Here is a 22,884-nt window from a genome sequence, read left to right as displayed (position 1 = left end):
CACGCACGCACGCACGCACGCACGCACACACACACACACACACACACACACACATACATACATATATATATATATATATATACATTTTGTTACTATTCGCTTTGTTTAACGCTGCAAAGTAATTGGCAAAGTTGCTTGGAACAGCAAAAACAATTAAACGGACTAGCAATGGATCACACAGAGATGACATCGCTATAGGATATTTCTAAATCTAATCACTCTTCATTTTAGTCTGCACCGCAGAAACTGAAGAAACGACTGAGATGAATAAAGATATAATTGAGTTTAAACGTTGTTTTTCATTGTGTGTTTATTTTAGTTCTGATTATGGTCGCTGTGAGCGCTACGGTTGTTAACGGTGACTGGGTTTCATGCTACCTACGCAGTATGAACTGCAGTTCGGAATGTAGGATGCAACCATTCAGCAAAGAATTCTGCTACGGTCAATGTTTCAGGAAGGACTGCTTTTATAAATGCCGTAAATAGATACGAATAGATATAACAAACCATTAAGCTTTAATGAATTAAGATCTGTAAAAAATAACTATAAATTCACTATCAGTTCAATAGTTGGTTGGTTGTTTTGTGAAAAGTACAAAATACACTCGCATCGCAATCACATAAGCGTAAAAAGTTACATGAATGTCTTTTTCTGCACGTAGTAAAGAAAAAGGACCTTTCATTCTAGACCCACTGCAACACTGCGCAGATGACAACTAAATTACGTGCTGTTACAATATATCATCATAAAATGTTGATTTTGACCATGTCGAAACGAGTTTTAGGCAAAGCTCGAAAATCATATCATTTCTAAAACAACAATAGACTAAATGGAAATAGAAAATTGATTTTACTATTACATTTATACGAGAGCATTTTCATCGACCTCAAACTAATCCAATTTTCAGTACTATGGTTCGCAGTAAAATGCTTTAAATTACACAATTTGACAAAAAATGAATATAATGAGACATCAATAGTTCGTGTCGCTAGATCGTGTCGTAGTTTCCCTGGTGAGCAGACGAAATATAGAGCCGCAAAACGGACAACGTAGTTTCTCTTATCAGAAGAGAACAGCACTCCCTCAACATTTATTCCTCAGATATATATAACCCAAGATAATCAGTCGTGAAACTCGATGCTCTTGAAGGATTATCTGACACACTTATCTTTTTCAATATATCAGATTCAGTTTAACAATACATTATTTTCAACAAATAATGATAATGATATTCGTGGTGCCATCTTGACCAAAACTGAGAAATAAGCTGAGCACGGCGAGTGATACGCTGATGGTTTAACCCGGTTTGACCGTAATTTGGATCATCTACAGATTCTTCATCATAGGATGTGGTTAGGTAGTTAACCTTTTTTGATAATGGTTCACACAATACTTAAAGAAACATGTGTTAATGGACGATCATTTAGAATTGACACACACTCCACAACAAGTGTTCTTCACATTTCTTAAAAATTAACGAGAGCTCGACCGAGAACTTTCTTTAGACAAGACTTAACCAACCGACCAATCTCTCCCAAAATCCCCCGTGCAGTGGGGCACTTTTTGGAATAAAACGCCATTCTACGGGGCGTTAAGCCTTTGATTACTTTATTAAAGGATCTCTGAATAATAAAGAAAGTTCGTCCGAAGCGCACACGAAATTTGACGCATTGTCACTAATCACGGTTCTAGGCAAGTTGCGACCTGTTGAGAACCTATGAAATGCTTGTTGGAAAGAATCCGTACTCAGATCTGAAACCAGCTCGAGATGAATCGCACGCGTAACTGTGCAAGTGAAAAGACAAGTTTTTATAGGTTTTTAACTGTTGATTAGAAAAATATGCAGAGCAACAGTGTAAAGTACACCTGATAAACGTAACTAATGGGTGCGACTCGCGCATGCGTACTGATTGCAACGGGCTGGAACAGGTAGCTTAAAAGGCATTCAATTGATTAACTTGCATACAATGCAATCACTTCTCCTCTTAATGCATGTTATCCAGTATCACTGCCGAATAAAGCACATCGTGTCGATTAACCCTTGATGCATGACTGTACAGTGAGCATACTTTATATACAAACTTGTGAAGTTGTTATACTTAGGCAGCAAAGATGGGTATTTAGTTGATTCTGGTAAACATAACCTTCTGAATTCTCCCCGCCCAGCGAAAAAACCCCATCAGAAGATATAATCTTAGCTGATGAGCGATAGCTGGTAGTTTACTTTTCCCGTTTTGACAACTTCTCAAAGTGAACCCTTGACAACTAAGTGCCCAAAATCTTTAACATGCAGAGCACCAGTGTAAACTACACCTGATAAACGTAACAAATGGGTCCGACTCGCGCATGCGTACTGAGTGCAACGGGGGCTGGAACAGGTAGCTTAAAAGGCATTCAATTGATTATCTTGCATACAATGCAATCACTTCTCCTCTTAATGCATGTTATCCAGTATCTCTGCCGAATAAAGCACATCGTGTCGATTAACCCTTGATGCATGACTGTACAGTGAGCATACTTTATATACAAACTTGTGAAGTTGTTATACTTAGGCAGCAAAGATGGGTATTTAGTTGATTCTGGTAAACATAACCTTCTGAATTCTCCCCGCCAAGCGAAAAACCCCATCAGAAGATATAATCTTAGCTGATGAGCGATAGCTGGTAGTTTACTTTTCCCGTTTTGACAACTTCTCAAAGTGAACCCTTGACAACTAAGTGCCCAAACTCTCTGCTCTTTCGATCTCCTCAACACTAATTGCACCAAAGTACTTTCGACAATTTTTGTTCGTATCCACGAAACGGGGAACATATGACGTAACCTTTAAGAGATTGGTCAATGAGTCGAAACGGTCGATTTCGATCGCATTGTTCAAGTTATTAACAACGTCTTTATAGGCTGGCTTATGTCGACAAGCAACGCGACGCCTACCGACGCAACTGGTTTTATCGCCGATCAGCGGCAACTAACGGCCTACGAGAGGCCACCAGTTGGTGCTCTATCGGTTCGACATAAGCCGGCTTGCGACGGCAACTCGACGCCTACCGACTTGGACAGTTGCTTTCGATCGCAACCGACATAAGCTCATGTGCGACGCGACAGAACTGAGCGCAGGGATTCCAGCCTATAAGAGACTGCATATACATAGTACAAATCATGATCGCTAGTTAGCGTCATTCGTAATTAGTCATAAACTTTCAAATTCAAGTAGTCCAAAACGCAAACCAAACCTTCAGCACGGCAGATGACTGGACCGAAGATCTAGAAACGAAATTGGTAGAATTATGGTGTGAGCGGCCATCTTTATGTGATGTCGCTAGCACATTGTATTCACAACAGAATCAGAACGATAAAGATCTTAAAGAAATAGCTTTTCTAATAGAAATATATTTCCCAAAAATTCAAAATGATTCAAATCTATTCTCAAAATGCTTATCACGTGACCATCTGAGCCGTTGCAGTTGCCAGTAATCGTAACCGACTTAAGCAGGAAAGCAACTGGGTGGATCTCGGATCCCGCTAGTCGGCCTCAGTTGCTGCGAATCGGAGCGCAGTCGACAAAAGCTGGGCTGCGATCGCGGTTGCTCTCAGTTGCATCGGTAAGAGTCGGTAGGCGTCGACATAAATCAGCCTTATGAGAAATCTCTACAGTATTTACAGCTATCTGATTATTGCGAGAATCCATATCAATCTTATTCAACATTACAAATGATTCGTAATGACCAGACAATAGGAAGTGTGGGCCATACCACCACAAATCATTTTTTCCGAATTCTTAGCAGATATCCATCGGGACAACAAATCAGCCGGATTATTTTTGCCCTCACAAAAATACCAATGATTCAACTGTGTTAAATTCCATATTTCAGAAACTCTATTCGCTACGGAAGGAGAAAAGTATTTACTAGATGTAACCCAGTGCAACGCTATCGCACCAAAAGTGACAAACTAGTTCCACATTACGCAGTGAATTCCTTACGAAATCTGATAATCGAGCAGCTATAAATGCGGCCAACAATTCCATTTCTGGTGTACGACGAGCCTATGAGGTGCTACCCGGTTTTTTGACATTTGAAATGAAACTTGATTGTCGTATTTTGAATGAGCTACTCTGTCATGAGCGTGTTCACTCGAATCAGAGAACTCGCGAACTTCGTTCTTTCCACCTATCTTCCCAGTTGTCATATACCGGCGTGGTAAGAGGATAGATAAAGGCTCTGCCAAGTTTGGATTTATCAAACGCCAAGCATCCATCAAAACACCACTTAATGGCTCGTCCCATTCGAAATTTGTCCAGCCACAATTTCTGAATGAATAATTCTGCATTTGCAGTGACTGGCGTGACAAATCCCAATGGATCTTGGATTTAAACAGAAGTTCTGGCTCTTTTGGTTACTAACGTATCATCAAATGGAAGTTCACGGTCCGCTAACATTAGAATCTATCGCATTAGAATCAGAATTCCACACCTAGAATCTTTACAATTCTTTTTTCACCACACACGTTCTCAATGTTTGCTACATTACATAATTATATACTGTTCGAAATCACTCTTGTAGATCGAATCCACCTTCGGATGATAATTCCCGTGAAAACTTATAATAATTGATCAATTCACTTATTGACTCACAGCCAGAAATAATATCATCTTCATGGATATTTGTAGTGACTTACGTACCACACCCTGATTCAATTCCTAATGATAACGCTGCATTTAAAATAAATGAAGAGCTCTTCGCTCAAAAAAGAACAGCGCAAAATATATAAATATGAAATCCACTATTAGGATTCGTTGGATCCAACAGCCAATAAACCTAACAAAATCGCGATCGTCGTCATGTAATAAAACATGCGAAAACGGCTTCTCGATATCACAAAAGGCTAAGGTGTGCATCCTGAAACGCATTAAAATCGAACATAGGTCGTTAATCAAAATGTTTTATTAGCCGAAACATGATAACCCACTAACAATTCAAGCATTAGAATTATGATTTTTGATATAATTTTCAGACGACGGCAACATATTTCCTGCCGAACAGTGCGATGCCGGCAACAAATTAGTATATTCATATTGCCGATGTTCGGAATTTGAGCGGAAGTAGTGTAATAGTATTAACATCAGAATTCTTTTGATAAGTACATTAATTTGAATGATGTTTGTTTCTGCAAAATTCTACAACAGAATTTCGATTTGCACTTTCTTGCTACAAGTTGACAACTCTGTGTAACTGAAAACCTGTACAATTATATCAATAAAATTAGTCGTTTTTCTGTCATTCTTTGTTTTCGTCTCATATTTATTATTCCATTGTTGAGAGTTTATTATCATTCGAAATGCAAAAAAAAACTGAAAAACTGCGCTCGAAATAAGAACTACATGTATGATTGTTATGATGCAGTGATTTAGGACAGAATATTCAGTAAGACATGAATCCAGTCACAGACGCAAACTTGAATATATCAATCATATAGAACTGATTCCATTCTTTCTGATCCCTGACCGTTTTAAGATGTTCAACACCGGATAGTAAAATATGATCAACCATTTCAGGGTCGCGTTTTGAAGCCAATCCGTTAGATTTGAATATTCTCGATGACTTCGTTATCTTATTTTTTAATATCGGCCTGGATGATATTTCTTTTATTGCGTTGAAAGGCTCGTCGGATTGGAATAAAGAAGTTTCCAGTTTCTAGGCGCCATTTTGTGGCGGTCCCTCGAGGTCCCATTTTTGCAATAATTTGCGCTCATTTTTAAAACATAAGTTTAGATTGAATATCATATAGTTCTGCAGTCCCTTGCTCGACGAAATCAATTTATACACCATTTTATAGGAAATTGAATGCAGATATTTGCTGGAAACTGGAAACTTCTTTATTGACCGCATCGTTTTCCAATTCCCGTAGGTTTTCTTCAATATCTTCGTTATGTAGCCCATGAGTGCTGATTCCAGTCGCTCTAGAGTATCATCGGTTTTCGAACTTTCAGCCAACATTAACGTAGGTTTTCGGCACCAAATGTCGTATTTTCCCTGGTGGGCAGACGAAATATGGACCCGAAAAACGAGAGAACTTACGAACAACGTTGTTTCTCCATACAGAACAGAATATAGCTTCCTCAAAACTTTATTCCCCGATTTCAACATCTCAAGATCAGACGAAGCGCAATAACATGGTGCTTACAATTAGTAGCATTTACACGATCCATGAATTTCTGAGATTTTTCTAATTTATTCAAAATAACGACGCCATTATCGGCGCCGAATTGTCTCATGCTGGTCCAGTTGTTGGCTTAGTGTTGTTGTCGACATAGTGTTTTTGACTCATATTAGATGAGATGTCACAATTGGGGCTCATAATGTGGACTTATTATGGACTTTTTCAATTCTAGGCGAGTCCAATATTTTAGGCCTGTGAATAGAATACCGAACTGTTAAATTTGATTTCACGGGATATGAAATAAACCTTATAAAATATTTCGTGCTGAGTTGATAATTTATTTAACAGTTAACAATATCTAATCATTATAACTGATAATATCTGAAAATCTGCGCAGTCGACAAAAAAATCATCCGGTAGAATAGAGAATTTTGAGTGCACTCTATGAAAATGTCATCCAAGGCAATTCGTTGAAAACGAGATATTATATTGAAGCGATATAAAATCATCAGAAATAGAAAATTTTGATACGTGATACCTCAATCATTTCAATAACACGGAACGATTTGTCGAATTGGATGCAGATTAATATTCCAAGTGGCCGGTAAGTGTCACGCCACGGCTAATGGTAGAGTAATATTTCAGAACAACAACTCACAAACAGAAAACAATCTACAGATTGAAAGATAAACAAAAATCCTATAAACCCTGAATATAGAAATCCAGCGTCTCATCGACCAACGACCCTTTGATCTTACACCGCGTTTCAGGCCCCTTCGTTTTAAAGCCCACAGTTTTGGTCAAATAAAAAAGATGCCCTGTTTCTTAATAACCACAGCAACATGGAGATATCAGATGAGGGCGGCGGGAGGTTTTCATTTTTTTCTAGTTTTAAAAAGTCGCGATAAAACTTTGCGAACTTATAATGAGGGTAAATGAATATTATTTTTATTTTACGGCAATATTCATTTGTTCCCAAGAGATTTTCCAAACCTTTTTTTCAACTATTTCAAAAATAAAATGAATTGTAAGACAACGAGTTTAAAAAAGAAAATGAACTTTCATATAAAATATCATTTCATAGTAAATTTCATTTGTCACTTTAGAATTATAATTCGGGTGGGTTTTTACGTTTTTGAAGGTAATTCTTTCGATGCAGGCGGTGATGAGAAACAAGGTATCTTTTTTAATTATTGAAAATCTTTGGTTACTACTTGAAAATTTATAGCGTATAGTAGGACTCGGAAGAGCCGAACTACAAAAAATGGCAGTTCGTTTACAGTATCAGATAAAACATGGAATGGAAGCTCAGTTGGTTTGGATAATGGTTAATGTTTACGGTAATGACGCATGTAGAAAATGAGGAAGAAAAGCTGTACAAGGGAATTGTCACATTTCATCATTTCTCACGTGGAAAATACTCCAATATTGAGATAAATGATCCGTATTTCTTTCTGTTCCATTCCAAATCTAATTGTGTGCAATGGTAATCGCTTGAAAAAAATGTGCCTTCGACGTTACATTTCATTTCTCCTGAAAATCCTTACCTCCGAATAAATGAAAAGATAATGTAAGGTAATATAAATTGTCACGCGCACGAGTCATGCAGGAGTGATTACCTCCTATACGTGTTTTTACCATCACCCAGAACAGAAAAATTAGATTAGAATCGCTTATTGAGATACGTTTAATTCACGACAGAAGTTTTCTCTGCGAAGTTTGTTCACGTTTCTCTACGAATACAGTTCACAAACGCGCCAAGAGACAGTCACAGTATAAACTGAGCTTCAGAAAGCTCACCGAGAAACATCGACAACGACAGACAACTAACAATGACACGTTCAAATCGTCTACGATTTCTCCTGATTTTCTCATGTCTATGTAAGTAAATCGTTATTTACTATGATTATTAGTTTCGAAAAGTAAAGATTTAAGATAATTTGAAAAACCGTTAAGATCTAAAAAGATTTTTTGAAGTTAAAACGATTTCGCTCAATATTCGATATTCGATTCGAAAGGTTAAGATTTTGTAGAATTACATTGAGTCAAATTAAGAATTTTGATGTTTTACTTGATGAAAACCTTATATAACTCTTTTACGTTTCTTGTTAATTTTCATACAAAGGGACGTCTAGTCAAACATGTCTGCTAAAGGTCATCTATCAAAATATTCTTAAAGATTAGTAGAAATGATCTTCAATTCCAAACGATTAGATTTCTGGATTCCTAAGATTAAGCCTAACTTAAAGAAGTTTCCAGTTTCTAGGCGCCATTTTGTGGGGGTTCTCGAGGTCTATTGTTGCGATAATTTGCGCTCATTTTTAAAACATAAGTTTAGATTGAATATCATATAGTTCTGCAGTCCCTTGCTCGATGAACCTAATTCAAACACCATTTTAACGGAAATGAAATGCAGATATTTGTTGTCAGCGACTGTGTGCGACTAGTTGCTGCCAGTCGCAACAGCACGCAGGTCGGTTGCGACGGTCGCGTCGCGTCGCAGAAAGTAGAACATATGCGACTCATTGCGACTGGCGTCGCTGGCAGTCGCAAGGTGGCGTAGGTCGGTGAGTCGTTGCGATGTCCTCGCTGGGGGTCGCAGTGAGTCGCAAGCCGTCGCAAGGCCGACCTACGCCCGCCTTTAACCCGCGCGAAAAAAATCGCGATATTCATTGATTTTGAAATATCTAAGTATCTCTTTAATCTACATATCCAATTTTCACAGAGGTTAAAGAGGGTTATTTGCAGTTTGGACTCGACTTGAATGTGATATATTTCTTTGAAATTCATTGAATATCCATTAATGGGGTGAAGTCGAAAGTTTGGGATATACTGCTTTATTCTTTACTTCATGTTACTAATAGCTAAAAACAATATAATAATGTATTTGGTCATTTCTAATGTTCAAAAAGCTTTGTTAAATAGACAGCATATCAGCCAAATTATAAGAGATGAAGTTTTTTTAGTACGGAATACCTGTGGAGACAGATTCATGAAAAGTTATTCAAATTCGGAATAAACTCGTTTTCTTTGTGAATTGAAATGATTCTTTTCCGGAATAAATAACCGAGCTTTCCGAAAAACTTTTCTATAATCGTAATTTTCATCATATTTTGTGTGTAGCCCCGGTGGGTTCTGCATTCGATTGGATGTTTTTTGGATTTATCAAAAGCTTTTGACACATTGATCACCTCCTATATAAACTTAGTTATAAATTGGTATCAAAGGCATAGTACTGTTTCATAGTCAACTAAACTATGTGTAGCTGCAAATATCCAAATTGAAGACATCAAATCAACTGTGTTTAACATTGCCATTGGAGTTACCCGGCTCTTTTTGAGGTCTATTACTCTATATCGTATATCTACGGAAGCGATAAAGGGCCTCGAGTTGTCGCGTTCCAACTCGATAAGTCGCCATATTTATGTCGACATATCGCGATATATCGCGTCAAGTCGATATGAATATGTCGACATATCGTGACGTTTTCATGACAAATTTCGCTTTTTCGCCCATTTTCCACGGGACAAGCCGTCATTTGAAAACATGTCTAAATGTAAGATGAGGACACTAGTTATATGACGACTGAGTTTCAAGTCGTCATGAATATATCGACTTGTCGCGAGGAAAGTGGTCGAGAAAATGAAATATGTCGTCAAAACGTCACGATATATCGACATATTCATATCGACTTGACGCGATATATCGCGGTATATCGACATAAATATGGCGACTTGTCGAGTTGGAACGCGACATCTCGAGGCCCCTTATCGCTTCCGTACGTACATATATTTTGTTTCATACTTTAGGTAGGGAAATACTCGGAAAAGGAACTCCCATCGGTCCATTTATCAAGTTGAACACCGTAATATACGAGCGACCAAAGGTAGAAGTTGATCAGGATGGAATCGGTGTCGCAGTGTGTCACAGATACGATCATTCGTGCACTCGATACAGCTGCGATTGCTCCGTTTTAGGTAATTGTTGCGACCGCAAATCCGTCAAGTGTGCGACGTCTAGCACGATGAGAAACGCCATAGAAAATCACCTTCCTAGCATCGGGTGCATCGAGGTACCGATGGAGGATGGCTATCCGCATAATTTTTTTGCAATCAACCGATGTCCCGATGATTACACCGAAGATATGGCCATTAAGATGAATTGCGAATCTTTGCCTTCAAACCTACTGACAGAAATGCCTGTGTACAGAGATAACTGGTTACCGTATAAAAACATGTACTGCGCCATGTGTCACGGATTAAACACCAGTGAATTTCAACACGCCTTGGTTAACATTCTATGTTCTGGTGATAATATCGTGCTCAGGGAAGTCGTAGAGGATCTGAGACAGGCAGCAAATGAACCGGTAAAGCGTCTACCCCCACAATGCCGATATATTTTTATTGAGCCTCCATTAACACGTGTATTACTGCATCTCTGCTCAAACAAATTTCCTTTCCAAGATAGTGTGTGTCCACGGACACCGGATAATTCAATTCTAAGAACTAGATGTAAACAAATATATAATCCAATATCGGCTATAATTAAAGGTCAGTTGAGATATTTTCGCAACTCGTACTGTTTGAGATGTCAGTTTCCCGATTTGGCACAGAACGCGTTGGTGTGTATAGCTGAACAGTACGAACAAAGAATTTATGGTCTGAATATTCTACTCGATTTCAACCTCGTAAACGGTCTCGCGTTCCATTTTGATGATCAGCAAAGGATTTTACTGTTTCCAATTGAAGATCTCGCGTGTTCTAAAACTACTGAAATATTCGACAAGGAAACATACGCATGTCGAAACGAGGGCTGTGTGCGAGGATACCTCAGACGCGGTGACACGTGTCGCCTAGAATTCAATGATTGGCCAAAGGTTAGATTTCACATACGCGTTAAGTTAATCATCAGTTTTACCGAGATTCAACGTGTACTCATGGAAAATTTAAGATATAAATTAGAATATTGGTTTAATTCAAAGTGTAATCGTGCTATAGATTGGATGAATATAAACGAAATCGGCAAAATGACGACCATCTCTAATAATTCATACATGAGACAGCTTGAAATTTTTGAAAAGTTCGACGTTTCCGGGGTTAAGAGACCTTTCATGGAGATGAAGCGAATCGTTAGCAAGTATGAGTCTATACTCTATTGCTCATTTGGACTTGACGGAAGTGACGTCAACATTGCTGAATATGAATTTGTGATGACCAGTGAAATGGAAAATACAATCTGCACCGGAGAAACTGAATTAACGACTGAGATGAATATAACTGAGTTTGAAGAAAAAGATGAATTCACGGACGATGGAAACTTTTTACACTTCAACATATATCAGGTGATAATCAATGGCCAAAACAAGTCGACGAAATACGGAAGTTGTTCAACGAAAAAGACTGACTGTATTAGAACTCATGTCCCTGGACGGGGTATGGTTTGTCGGACGTCGAAAATTAGATTCGATGACCTTGACCTGTTTACTGATCGAGATTTTCTCATTACGTTCGTGTGCAGCTGTCTGTCGATTATTTGTCTCGTAGTCACTGTCGTCATTTATTTCATTTTTCCGACTCTTCTGACTTTCCCCGGAAAACTCATCGTAAACTTCTGTATAAGTCTCGCAATAGCTCAAACGCTGCATATATCCACATTTGGTTTGAGTAACAGGTTATTGTGCGTCGGTATGGCTGCCTTAAAACATTTTATATGGTTGGTCGTTTTCATGTCAATGGCGGCTATAGCGATTCACCTGGTGCGTACATTTTCAAGCATTGATAAATTATCCAACTCTCGAAAGGTTTTAGGTTTATATTTGTCAACGGTGTGGATTTTTCCTATCATAATTGTCGGACCCTGTATTTTCCTCCATTCAACCCACGTGACCACCTTTTCCATGATGATCTACGGAAGCCCTCGCACCTGTTGGTTCAAACATAACGCTTTCTTGTTGTTCGCTTTCGTTTTACCGATCGGAATTCTCGATTTAGTCGGTTTTATTTCGTTTCTAATTACAATTCATCAAATTCGTCGATCAACTTTCAAGACTTCAGGTTCAAAAGAAAAAAGGAATACGACACTTATTTTCTATCGGATGGCATTGGTGACAGGAGTGACTTGGATCATAGGATTCATTGCATCGTTTGTCAATAATGATTTTCTCTGGTACTTCTTCAATGTGCTCAATTCTTCTCAAGGATTTCTCATATTTTTGTCTTTCATCGCTAACAAAAGAATCTTCGCTTTCTTCAAGTATGGATTCAAAATTGGTGATTGCTGTTCGAGTATTTCTGAGTAGAATAAAAACTTCAGACTCCACGCAACATTTTCAGGTTACGCATTGACAAAAAGTAGGTTGTCGGATTTGAAATAAATTTCTCAACAGTCCATATGTACGGAAGCGATAAAGAGCCTCGAGATGTCGCGTTCAAACTCGACAAGTCGTCATATTTATGTCGATATATCGCGATATATCGCGTCCAGTCGACATGAATTTGTCGACATATCGTGACGTTTTCACGACAAATTTCGCTTTTTCGCCCATTTTCCACGGGACAAGCCATCATTTGAAGACATGTTTAAATGTAAGATGAGGACACCAGTGATATGACGACTGAGTTTCAAGTCGTCATGAATATGTCGACTTGTCACGAGGAAAGTGGTCAAGAGAACGAAATATATCGTCAAAACGTCACGATATATCGACATATTCGTATCGACTTGACGCGATATATCGCGATATGTCGACATAAATATGACGACTTGTCGAGTTTGAACGCGACATCTCGAGGTCCCTTATCGCTTCCGTACTTCCGTACATATGGTATGGAATTCCTCAAGGGCCATACGACTTACGAGTTACGATTTACGACTTACGAGTTACGTTTTACGAGTTACTGATACAATTCCTTCAATACGTTACGACTTACGATTTACGACTTACGTTTTTACGACTTACGTTTTACGAATTACGAGTTAGTTGTTTGGCGTTTCGGTTCAATTTATCACCGAAAGTTCAAGGACAAGTGAATTATGAAAAGTTACATTGGCACGAGCTTTCATGAGCACTGTATGTGATGGGTGTAATTTTAGCCGAATTTTAATTTTGTAACGATGATGGATGGCTGCATGCAGCCCAAACGATGATGTCTTTAAAAATGAATAAATTGATGAAAACATAAAAAAGACTTGTTCTAGGGATCGGGATCACTGATGGTCCAATTATATCGCCGCCCCGTGTGTTCCATGAAGTAGCTTTTAAAATCAATTCCAGCTAAGATACGTAGTCTATTGAAATATCGTCTATTATCGTGCAGTGTGTAATTTATCTTTTTCAACATTTGATAGATTTTGACGCCGTACCGACCGGCTGGTCACCGCGCAGGATTTTCTGTCGTGATCTCACTATCTGCAATAGATACTCTTAATTATTATTCTGTTTGAAATGACAATTCGACTTCATTCTGTGTAATCATCATTATCTTTTTACGTAATACATGCCTAGGTTAGGTCTCCGTAGGCAGTTGCGGAAATGGTGAAATTGTGAGCGTTGATTCAATCTTAACTTTCATCTCGTTTCATCTTGTATTTGATTTGTGTGAGAGTAATTGATTATTATAAGGATATCTATTTGAAAATGTTTGATCCAATATGAAATATTTCCTTGAAACAATTCTGATTTAATAAACGGTCATATGTAATATCCTATTTCACTGTTGGATCTATGTTGTCGGTTTCCGGGTTTAGAGCGACTTTTTCGCTTTCGGCGGATCCTTCCGTGTGTGAGTAACATCTCTGGACTACGGAAGCGATAAAGGGCCTCGAGTTGTCGCGTTCCAACTCGACAAGTCACCATATTTATGTCGACGTATCGCGATATATCGCGTCAAGTCGACATGAATATGTCGACATATCGTGTCGTTTTCACGACAAATTTCGCTTTTACAGTAATAAACAGTAGAACCGAAAAAATAGATGAATGAAAATAATCCCAAATAAAAAGAATGAAATAAAAAACTAAGTAATTGAATATGAATCGTAACTTAACGTTTCTCGAGATAATTTCAAATTTTCAATACTTCTTTCTTCAATCAATAGCAATGTTATCCGTTACAAGAATGAATTTGGCGAAATTTTCCTATATAAATACATAATCCAAAAAGAATGACGCGATTCGTGGCATCAAAGAATTGTTTTGCTATTAATCAATTTGAAAATCTTCAATGCCACAAATCGGTTCCCTCTGTATGTTTGATGATATCGAACAATTTTGCTAGAGAAGCGATTCGTGGCATTGAGGACTTGTTTTGTAGTGTACAGTATACGTGAATTAGAAGCCGCGATCACAGTGAGACGATTTGGCCAGGGTTTAACCGGCCCGGTTGTTACTAAAACTTGTTAGGCCTACTTGTTATAAACTTATTACTAAAAGTGCTATCAAACAATGCTGCGGCAAGTGAACTGGGTCACTTCGAGGGCCGTACTTAGAAGGGAGCCCAGAAATTTTGGAGAAGTGCCCTTTTCGAAAATATTTTTGTCATATCCTATGGAACGGTCCTTTTTCGAATCTCTGAAATTCGGCGGAACCTGTGTGAACGGTTGGCCCGGACCTAATCTTATACGGGTCACACTTGGAGCGGGTCAAATACGCTCGTGTGATCGCGACGTTCCATACCTAAACTAGAGTCAACCATTAATCGATGAAATAGAGTTTGAAAATCTGAGGAAACCAGCGAAAATTACTTGCTACATTTTAAACTGTCGCGTTATTTTGAAGCCACGTTTGCAGTTCACCGAGGTTTCTATCTGCCCACATTTTGTTACTATTCGCTTTGTTTAACGCTGCCTCGAAGAGGTGCGCGTCATCGCCGATATCCTGCTTGTTATCATCGAAAAACCTTCGCAGCTACAAAAATATCAATGAACGAGAAATAATCGCGGCATTAGATATTTTGGACCCAGTTCGAATGTGTGGAGCCGAAAAAGGCTTTTGATATATATACATATATATATATATATATATATATATATATATATATATATATATATATATATATATATATATATATATATATATATATATATATATATATATATATATATATATATATTGGTTCTATACATTATAAATGTGTATCGTTACAGACAAAACCTACCTTATCAACTTCATCTTGTGATCGCATATTTGCTGTTATTGAATCTACAATTATTGACATCAAAAAACCATCGGCGTATCTAAAAGATCAATCATTGATTCTTGTGTTTTCGTGACGACACAACTCGTATAATCGCGTATGAGTATTTAATATTTCAAAAAAGTTTTCGTGGTTTAAAAATGGTTCATACAGATGTGGACTGCCTATTACATTGGTCAGGTGTCTTGAAGATATTTCTGTCCTTGCGTTTTTTTTGTCTTACCTTTCCTTGATTGTTTCAAAATTGTCAACGAAAAGTGTCCACGCCAGTTCACGTCCCAGCTTACTTTCAAAAGCGATGGATCTAATGACGTCATACGCATCTTGAGAATCAATTATATTTGTATCTAACGAGTACGTCAAATATCTAAAAACGATACATATAAGTTCGAGATATCATCAATATAAATACAGTTAATTTCAATGTTTCGGGGACCAGTAAGATAGTCGGATTTTTATAAGACAAATTCGACTTAATGTAAGGTCCATTTGGCAAATGATTTTCGGTGCCTAGACTACATAGATAACAGAAACTAATAAACCAACTACATTTGGGGACTGAGCCATGACTTTTATGCACGAAATATTAAATGAATGTATGTCACTATATCATTTCAATATCACATTTAAACAAAATAAATAAAAACCAAAGAATTGATACATTGGTTATATATTGTAAAGACTTGTTTTAATTCGTCCAGCTAGTTCATGGATTATAATCAAAGGTGATAATTTGGCTATACAGGTGTAGCCTGCCAGGTCCCGCAGTGTCTCCCTACCAGGCTACACCCCTGCCATTCCAAATGTTCATAGTGTTTGAAGTTAGAAAAGTAGGGCCCATGTGCCCATTTCAATGAAATAATTGAACGATGTTTAAAACATCTGACTGACTTTGACCGAATTTTACCTGGCTAGAGTATCCCGATCCTGGCTACACGTTAAGGCACGTCTGTATGTTTCTTTCTCCTGTCCATTGTCTGAAGCTACCATTCGTTCATAAACGAAATTCCAATCCGCTTCCGAGCCGAACCTGATGGCATTGCAGTAAACTACATCCTTTAAGTCGACGTCAATGCTACATATAGAAGAAAAGACTTGTAAAAGAGACATGACTCGATCAGCACCGAGTAGCGGATTATATTAAGAAGGTAAGTGATAAGCTGACTAGAATAGAATGCATACATACGTGTTAAAGTTCGGCTCATTTTTCCATGTTTCAAATTTTTGCCTCAACACCGAAGAACACTTCTTGTGACCATTTCCACAAGCCTGCGAAATCATCTTTCTCCTCAATTTTCTAAAAAATGAAAGCTTAGATCGCAGAAGCTTTCAAGATAAAATCCCCGGTTTTGGTCTGTGGGGCACACTAAATACCTAGGCTTATAGATATCAAATCAGATCAAATCAACCGAATCGATAAACGGAAAGTTATACGTAAAATCAGGAAAATAGATCCAAAGGATCCTAATAATTTCAACTCCAAGTGAGTCTAATCATTTAAAAAGGAGCTACGTTATTGATGATTTAAATGTCATGCTTGGGAGCTATAGATTATCGGTGTCGAAGTACCATTTCAATTTTCAATGTTGGGAAATGCTTGAAGATAACTCACTTGGTAGAAAATGAATCATTTGGCTGCGCCTCCCAGCCTAGTATATTGTAGTTGCTGTCCGCTTGCTCTCTTAACATTTTCTATAAATAAATAGGGAATGGCATTAACTTAAGCTTAAACCGCCTTAAAACTGGTTTGCATCCTTTCAGCAGCAGCTGACCCCTGTGCCGAAGTATTCAAACATTTGCTGAACAAAGAACGACCTTTCAGTTCCTCAAAAGACGGTGTCCAAATAATTTGGTGGACGTTTGACATGTGTTTTTGAAATCTGAAAAATGTCCGATCGACAGCAACACTTTAACTGCCTAAGGCGAGGCAGAGTAGAAGTGCTATCAGGTTCGAATCCCTGTTGGGTGACAAATCAGCCCTGACTGTATGTACTGAGATGGAACACTTTGATCAACTCACCGAATATAAGGGGTAAACAGTGTCCCCTTCTAACATCGAAGTAATGTACGCTAGGTTTCGTCCGTACAATATCCAAGGGTAATATTCGTTGTCCTTTCCGATGTATTTCACCAAATCAAACGCCACAGATATTGATAGTTTATTCGCGCGATTCAAGTTAAACGCATCGTCGATCAGTGATCCTCTGTTGATCACGTGGATTTCCTAAACAGTCAGAGAACAAACAAATTCCTTCAACGATGCAGCGAAATTGTTTTTCAGTTCAAAGTCTTATCTTAAACGTTAACGATTTAGTGAAATATAATTGGTGAAAAAATTCTTAATGACTTCAAAGATTCAATAAGATTATGACGTTTGGCAACTAAGAAAGAACGACTCGCCATGAATGAAATATGTTAAGCTCAATTCCGCAGCTCTGACTCAGCTCCAAATGGCTCAAATTTATGGATCTGATTTCTAAATAAATTCATTAGGATGGAACCGACAAACAACAGATATTGAAATACCCGGTGATCCGATTTTAACTGCGCTGCCAGCATCTTCCAATTGTCTTGGTCATAATTAACTCTAATATAAGCCATTTGTTTAACGTTTGCCACGATCCATGAATCACTAGGCGGGTAACCATCATTTCCATTTAGAGTAACTGTAGTGATAAAGCGACGAAATTGCTTTTGATTATCAAGATTAAACGAGAATTTTTAAAGCATTATCTCGATAACAAATATCGGTTGATAAAATGTGTTCGATGTGTTAAAGTACGTACTGTCACTATCGACCCATATGACGTCATTGTTGGAGACAACCCATTGAGGATTAACTTCAGATGTGAATGTTAAAGGTATATGCCATCTCAGACTATAGAAAATAATGTTACATACAACCTTGTTTTACCGTGACGATATACGAATTTTGGGATACCCATCCATTCTTAAAACGTAATTCAAGTTTATTGAATCAGGGACAGTGGTTTAAAATCCATCATTCAACAAACAACGTAGAATATTTCGGTACTAGTGTGACGAGGCTGCAGTCTTTTTAAACTTTTTTTACTCGTTATTTGGCTCCAAAACGTGGAAATCTTATCAGTGTCTCAAAACGTGGAAATCTTATCAGCCTTATCAGCTTATTATTTTATCACCAAGTATATACATCCTATACTTTCAAACTTTCCCTCGGAGAATCCTCCCAATGTATTTGTCAAATTTACGGAACATACTTTAAAAAAGGTATCAATTAACTTACTCGGACTCGATAGATTCATCTCCAGACTGGATGAGAAAGTGTTCCTGCGTGACTCGAGCCGTAGTTGCTGAATCTCGAATGATGTTCACTATAGGGTACCCCTTTTGTTTTATCCAGGCCTCGAACTTTTCGCCAACACTCAATCCATTGGCTTCCTTGAAATAAGAATGAAATATATTTTATCAACAGTCAGCCACGGGCAATGACATAGATTATAATGCAGCATTTTCAAATCAATCCACATTATAAATCCAAATCCAGAAAGAATTGTAAAATCCACGAGATAAATTTTATTCCCGATTAAATGAATAGTGATTTCAAAAACAACTGGCTAATCTTTGACGTGCTACTCACTTGGTTCAAGTGTCTGAATAGATCTTGATGTGTGGCTACGCGGTAAGAGTAAGCTTTTAGGTAATTCTAAAAATCAGATGAAAATGAGAAATATTCCCCGGTGAAATAAAACGCCTTTATTGCTGAACCCAAAACGACAAGGTCGAACTAGAATTCTTGATAAAAATTACGGATACCTTATTTTCCATCCAAAGGCATTGTCGAGTTTCCTTTTGTATCATGTTTTATTTCTATATTATCATTTATATTGATATCACTTATTAATTTTATCATTAATATTATCATAAATATTATTGTGACTTTTATCATTAATATCATCATTACTATTATCATGATTATTATTACTGTTGTTTCCATTACCAGTTGTATCATGTATATAGGGATAACGTTATAGATGAATATCATTATCATTATGCACCAACGGATAGATGTTGAGCGATGTTGTAACTGAATTCGGAAACACTTACATTTACTCCTTTCTTGAAGTTTTCATCCCCGACGAAGAAATTTAACATTCTTAATAGAAGTATCGACTGAAAAGAAAACTGATCAGTTATTCATTATATCTATTGACCACATTGTTTCTTTATCGCTCGGTTTCCTATCACTTGACTTCGACTCACGGTTGCATCGGTCGCCAGATACTGACCTTGTAATACGGAATGTAGTCGAACAGTTCATTTATATTGCTAGGGTCGATACCAGCGTTATAGACCGGTTTGGACGACGTGTAACTGTCCCTTTTCATGACAAACAGAGCCTCGTTTAAGAGAATTTGTTCATGCTAAGAAAAAACAATGATTGTAAAATCAAGTTCATCAGCAAGCTGTATATTGATAAAACATTAAACATCGGGTAATAATCCTGATTCTAACAAATTGTAGAATTATTATAGATATACATGTATTAGTTCATGTACCTATATTGAAAGGGCGACATGTTACATACAACAAGGGTCGAGTCTTTATAAGATGACACACGTAAGCAAATTAGACATCTTTACTTAGATAACAACATCAATCGACGAAATAAGAACATGTAATTTAGATTATTTTACCTCTGCATACAATTCCGGTTCGGCGTAACTTGCACCGAGATGAGCCACGTAACAAGCGAAACCTTCGTTCAGCCATAAATCATCCCACCAGGCCATAGTCACTAGATTACCAAACCACTTAAAATAGAAACAAACGTAAGCATTTATTAGTTACGGCTGCCGTCATCATTGTCGGTTGTTGGACTATTATTCACACGTACCTGGTGGGCGATTTCGTGAGCGACTACATTTGCTACTTCTTGCTTCTGAAAATTGGATGCGGAATCAGGCGCAAAGAGAAGCGTTATTTCCCTGAATATATTCAAACCCCAGTTCTCCATAGCTCCCGCTTCAAAATGAGGCACTGCCACCAAATCTAGAAATACATCGCATATTGAAGTTAGATAGTTATCAGATATTATTGAGATAATGTGGGCTCGGGAGCTATATAGACAATGGAAACGGTAGGGGAATACAAGACACAATTTACCCAATTTAGACATCGCGTATGGAATATTGAAATAGTCTCCAAAATACTGAATTAAACTATTTGCGATCTTCTGTGCATATTCTCCTTGTAATTGAATCTTACGCTGCGGTCCCCAGATTGACACCTGCAAAGCGCAAACATCATCGAGAATGAGAAGGCGCGTCATCATAATGCAACTTTTTAGTTATGAGAGAAAGTTGATACGAGTTCTGCTGAATCGATGAAGTCATCGAAAATAGAAATTATTATTCGTATGACTACTTGTAGCTTACTGGTACGGGTTGATTCTCAGCTGATTTGAATTTCGCATAATCTTTAAAAACCACGAAAGCCACGAGATATGACGACATGACTGGCGTAGTTTCGAAGACATCATCAACCCAACCGTCACCATACCTGTATACGTATAGGTCAAAATTACAACTCAGATGGACAGAAAACAGCTCACAATGGAATACATTTTGAATTGATACCAGTGTAAACTCTATTCTTAATGGTGAGATTCTACCCCGAGTTGGTGTCAAATACTGAGTAAGAGTCTGTACAATACAGAAGACTCAGGGCCCGGTTGCACAGTCGTGACTTAAGTCGTAAATTAAGACCAACTTAAATCAACAGTCTATATTTTTAAGACTGGTCTTAGACCAACTATTGACTTAAGTCACGACTGTGCAACCGGGCCCTTATGTGTCTTACTGAGGGAAAGTTGAGACCGGTAAAATTCTACCTCGAGTTGGTGTCAGATACTGAGTAAGAGTGAAAAGAGTATCAAATTGATACCAATTCTACGGATGCTATTTGAGGAAAGGTATGTCAAATTGGGACTAGTTAGGAACAGTTTTGGTTCGCTTTTTTAAATCACCTGAAATGTTCTTTCCATTTCAGTTATCTACTTACTTGATGCTAGTTTCCCTGGTGGTTTTTAAACCTCCATTACTCAGACTCATCATTTCGGGTCTGCGAACAACAGTAATAGCAAATTCAGCCTTTAATGCTGGTTCGTCGAAACAAGGAAAAACTTTTCTGGCGCTGAGCGGCTGCATTTGAGTCGACACGACAACACTAGACAAATTGAAAATTGAAAATATGGTTTTTAACTAAGCACAGAGTCATAACATACTGTAGAACTGGACTAAGAGTGAGGGGCCGGTCTTAAAGACTGATTATCTTTAACTGCTTGGGGCTTACTCAATACCTTTTCAATTGAGTTTGCCCCAGGGTTCACGATAACACTAATCTGTAAAACCGGGTCATGAGTTCTAAAGTATTCCCTGTGGAACTAGGCTCATGCAGTTCAATTAAATACTGGGCCCAGAGTCAGATTGGAGAATAGGCTCAAATTGAAACCGACCTAGAAGGAATTTAATCAATTTCACTCACTTTGAAATATCGTCGTGTTTATCGACCGAATAGTAAACCCCGTTGCTGTTGTTTAGCATTCGACCAGTGAAGCTCATATCCAACACATATCTATGATTTTGTGTCAACTTGCGGTTTAATCGGGCCGTATAGAACTCCGATTCAGGATCGTACGACCAACCAGTAATCTTCAGACCTGAATCTCCATTTTTGGCTGTTATTAGAGCGCTGTTCTCGTCCACGGTCAGATCGGCGTTCTTATGCACTGTGATGCGGTCAGTAGCCGCATTACATTCGATGGTAATTCTAACTGCGCCGCTGAAACTGTACGAAGACTCCGGCATGCCATCGTCAAATATCGGTCGTATCGTCAACTCATACATACTAGGTGTCACGTGACTAGGCAGACGCGGTACAGCACCTAAAATCACAAAATTTCCAATCAGTCGATATCGGTTTAGGTTTGCAGGAAGATTGTTTACAGGCGCGGATCCAGGCCGTATTCGTATTCCACCATGTATTCTAGGATACTTTGATGATTGCAAATAGTTTGCTCCGCGAAAGCGCCCCGCTTTTGAATATCTGTCACATTCTACATTAATTCTTTAATTTAAAAAAATGCCGGTAACATCTTGATCTAGATTACACCTTGCGGCCTAAAATACCCCCAAAATACCCTGGCCATAAAGCCATTTTCATTCATATATCAGTTTTGTTGCAGGGGCAGCCTTTGACCTTGAAACTGTGCTAAGGGATGGCTCCCTGGCGGCTATATTTGATGGTCGATGATCTCCATTTTCAATAGAGGTTGACATCTTGCCAGCCCTAATCTTCACTCAAAGTTTCATGAAAACCTTTAAGAATTGTAGGCGTATCGTACAAACAAGAAATTCAAGATGGCTGCCCTAGCTCCCAGATTTGATGGCCAATAACCTTAATATCCACACTGAGTATCATGAAAATCCACTTAGAATTTTGGGCTGTATATGTAGACTGTAAGAATAATTGTAGAAAATTGAGGATGGCTGC

The 22,884-nt window shown here is 38.0% G+C and overlaps 1 protein-coding gene across 1 annotated transcript; it reads right to left on the bottom strand.

The window, feature by feature from the left end:
* Window positions 1-14,214: 14,214 nt before the first annotated feature.
* LOC141904423 (aminopeptidase N-like) lies at window positions 14,215-22,548 on the bottom strand. The gene is made up of 19 exons (XM_074793010.1): window positions 22,521-22,548; window positions 21,877-22,276; window positions 21,394-21,558; window positions 20,769-20,892; window positions 20,497-20,620; window positions 20,228-20,382; window positions 20,028-20,144; window positions 19,620-19,754; window positions 19,438-19,503; window positions 18,617-18,771; window positions 18,138-18,229; window positions 17,878-18,017; window positions 17,372-17,575; window positions 16,964-17,043; window positions 16,538-16,648; window positions 16,259-16,426; window positions 15,575-15,718; window positions 15,313-15,391; window positions 14,215-15,062 (listed from the first exon to the last, which is right to left on the bottom strand). Exons 1-19 carry the CDS (start codon window positions 22,546-22,548, stop codon window positions 14,910-14,912), a joined length of 2,640 nt encoding a protein of 879 aa, XP_074649111.1. The 3' UTR covers window positions 14,215-14,909.
* Window positions 22,549-22,884: the final 336 nt, after the last annotated feature.

This window comes from Tubulanus polymorphus, chromosome 4, assembly GCF_964204645.1.
Source record: "Tubulanus polymorphus chromosome 4, tnTubPoly1.2, whole genome shotgun sequence".
Classification (NCBI taxonomy): domain Eukaryota; kingdom Metazoa; phylum Nemertea; class Palaeonemertea; order Tubulaniformes; family Tubulanidae; genus Tubulanus; species Tubulanus polymorphus.
Note: the sequence above shows the minus strand (reverse complement) of the source record. Positions and strands in the feature narration are given on the sequence as shown.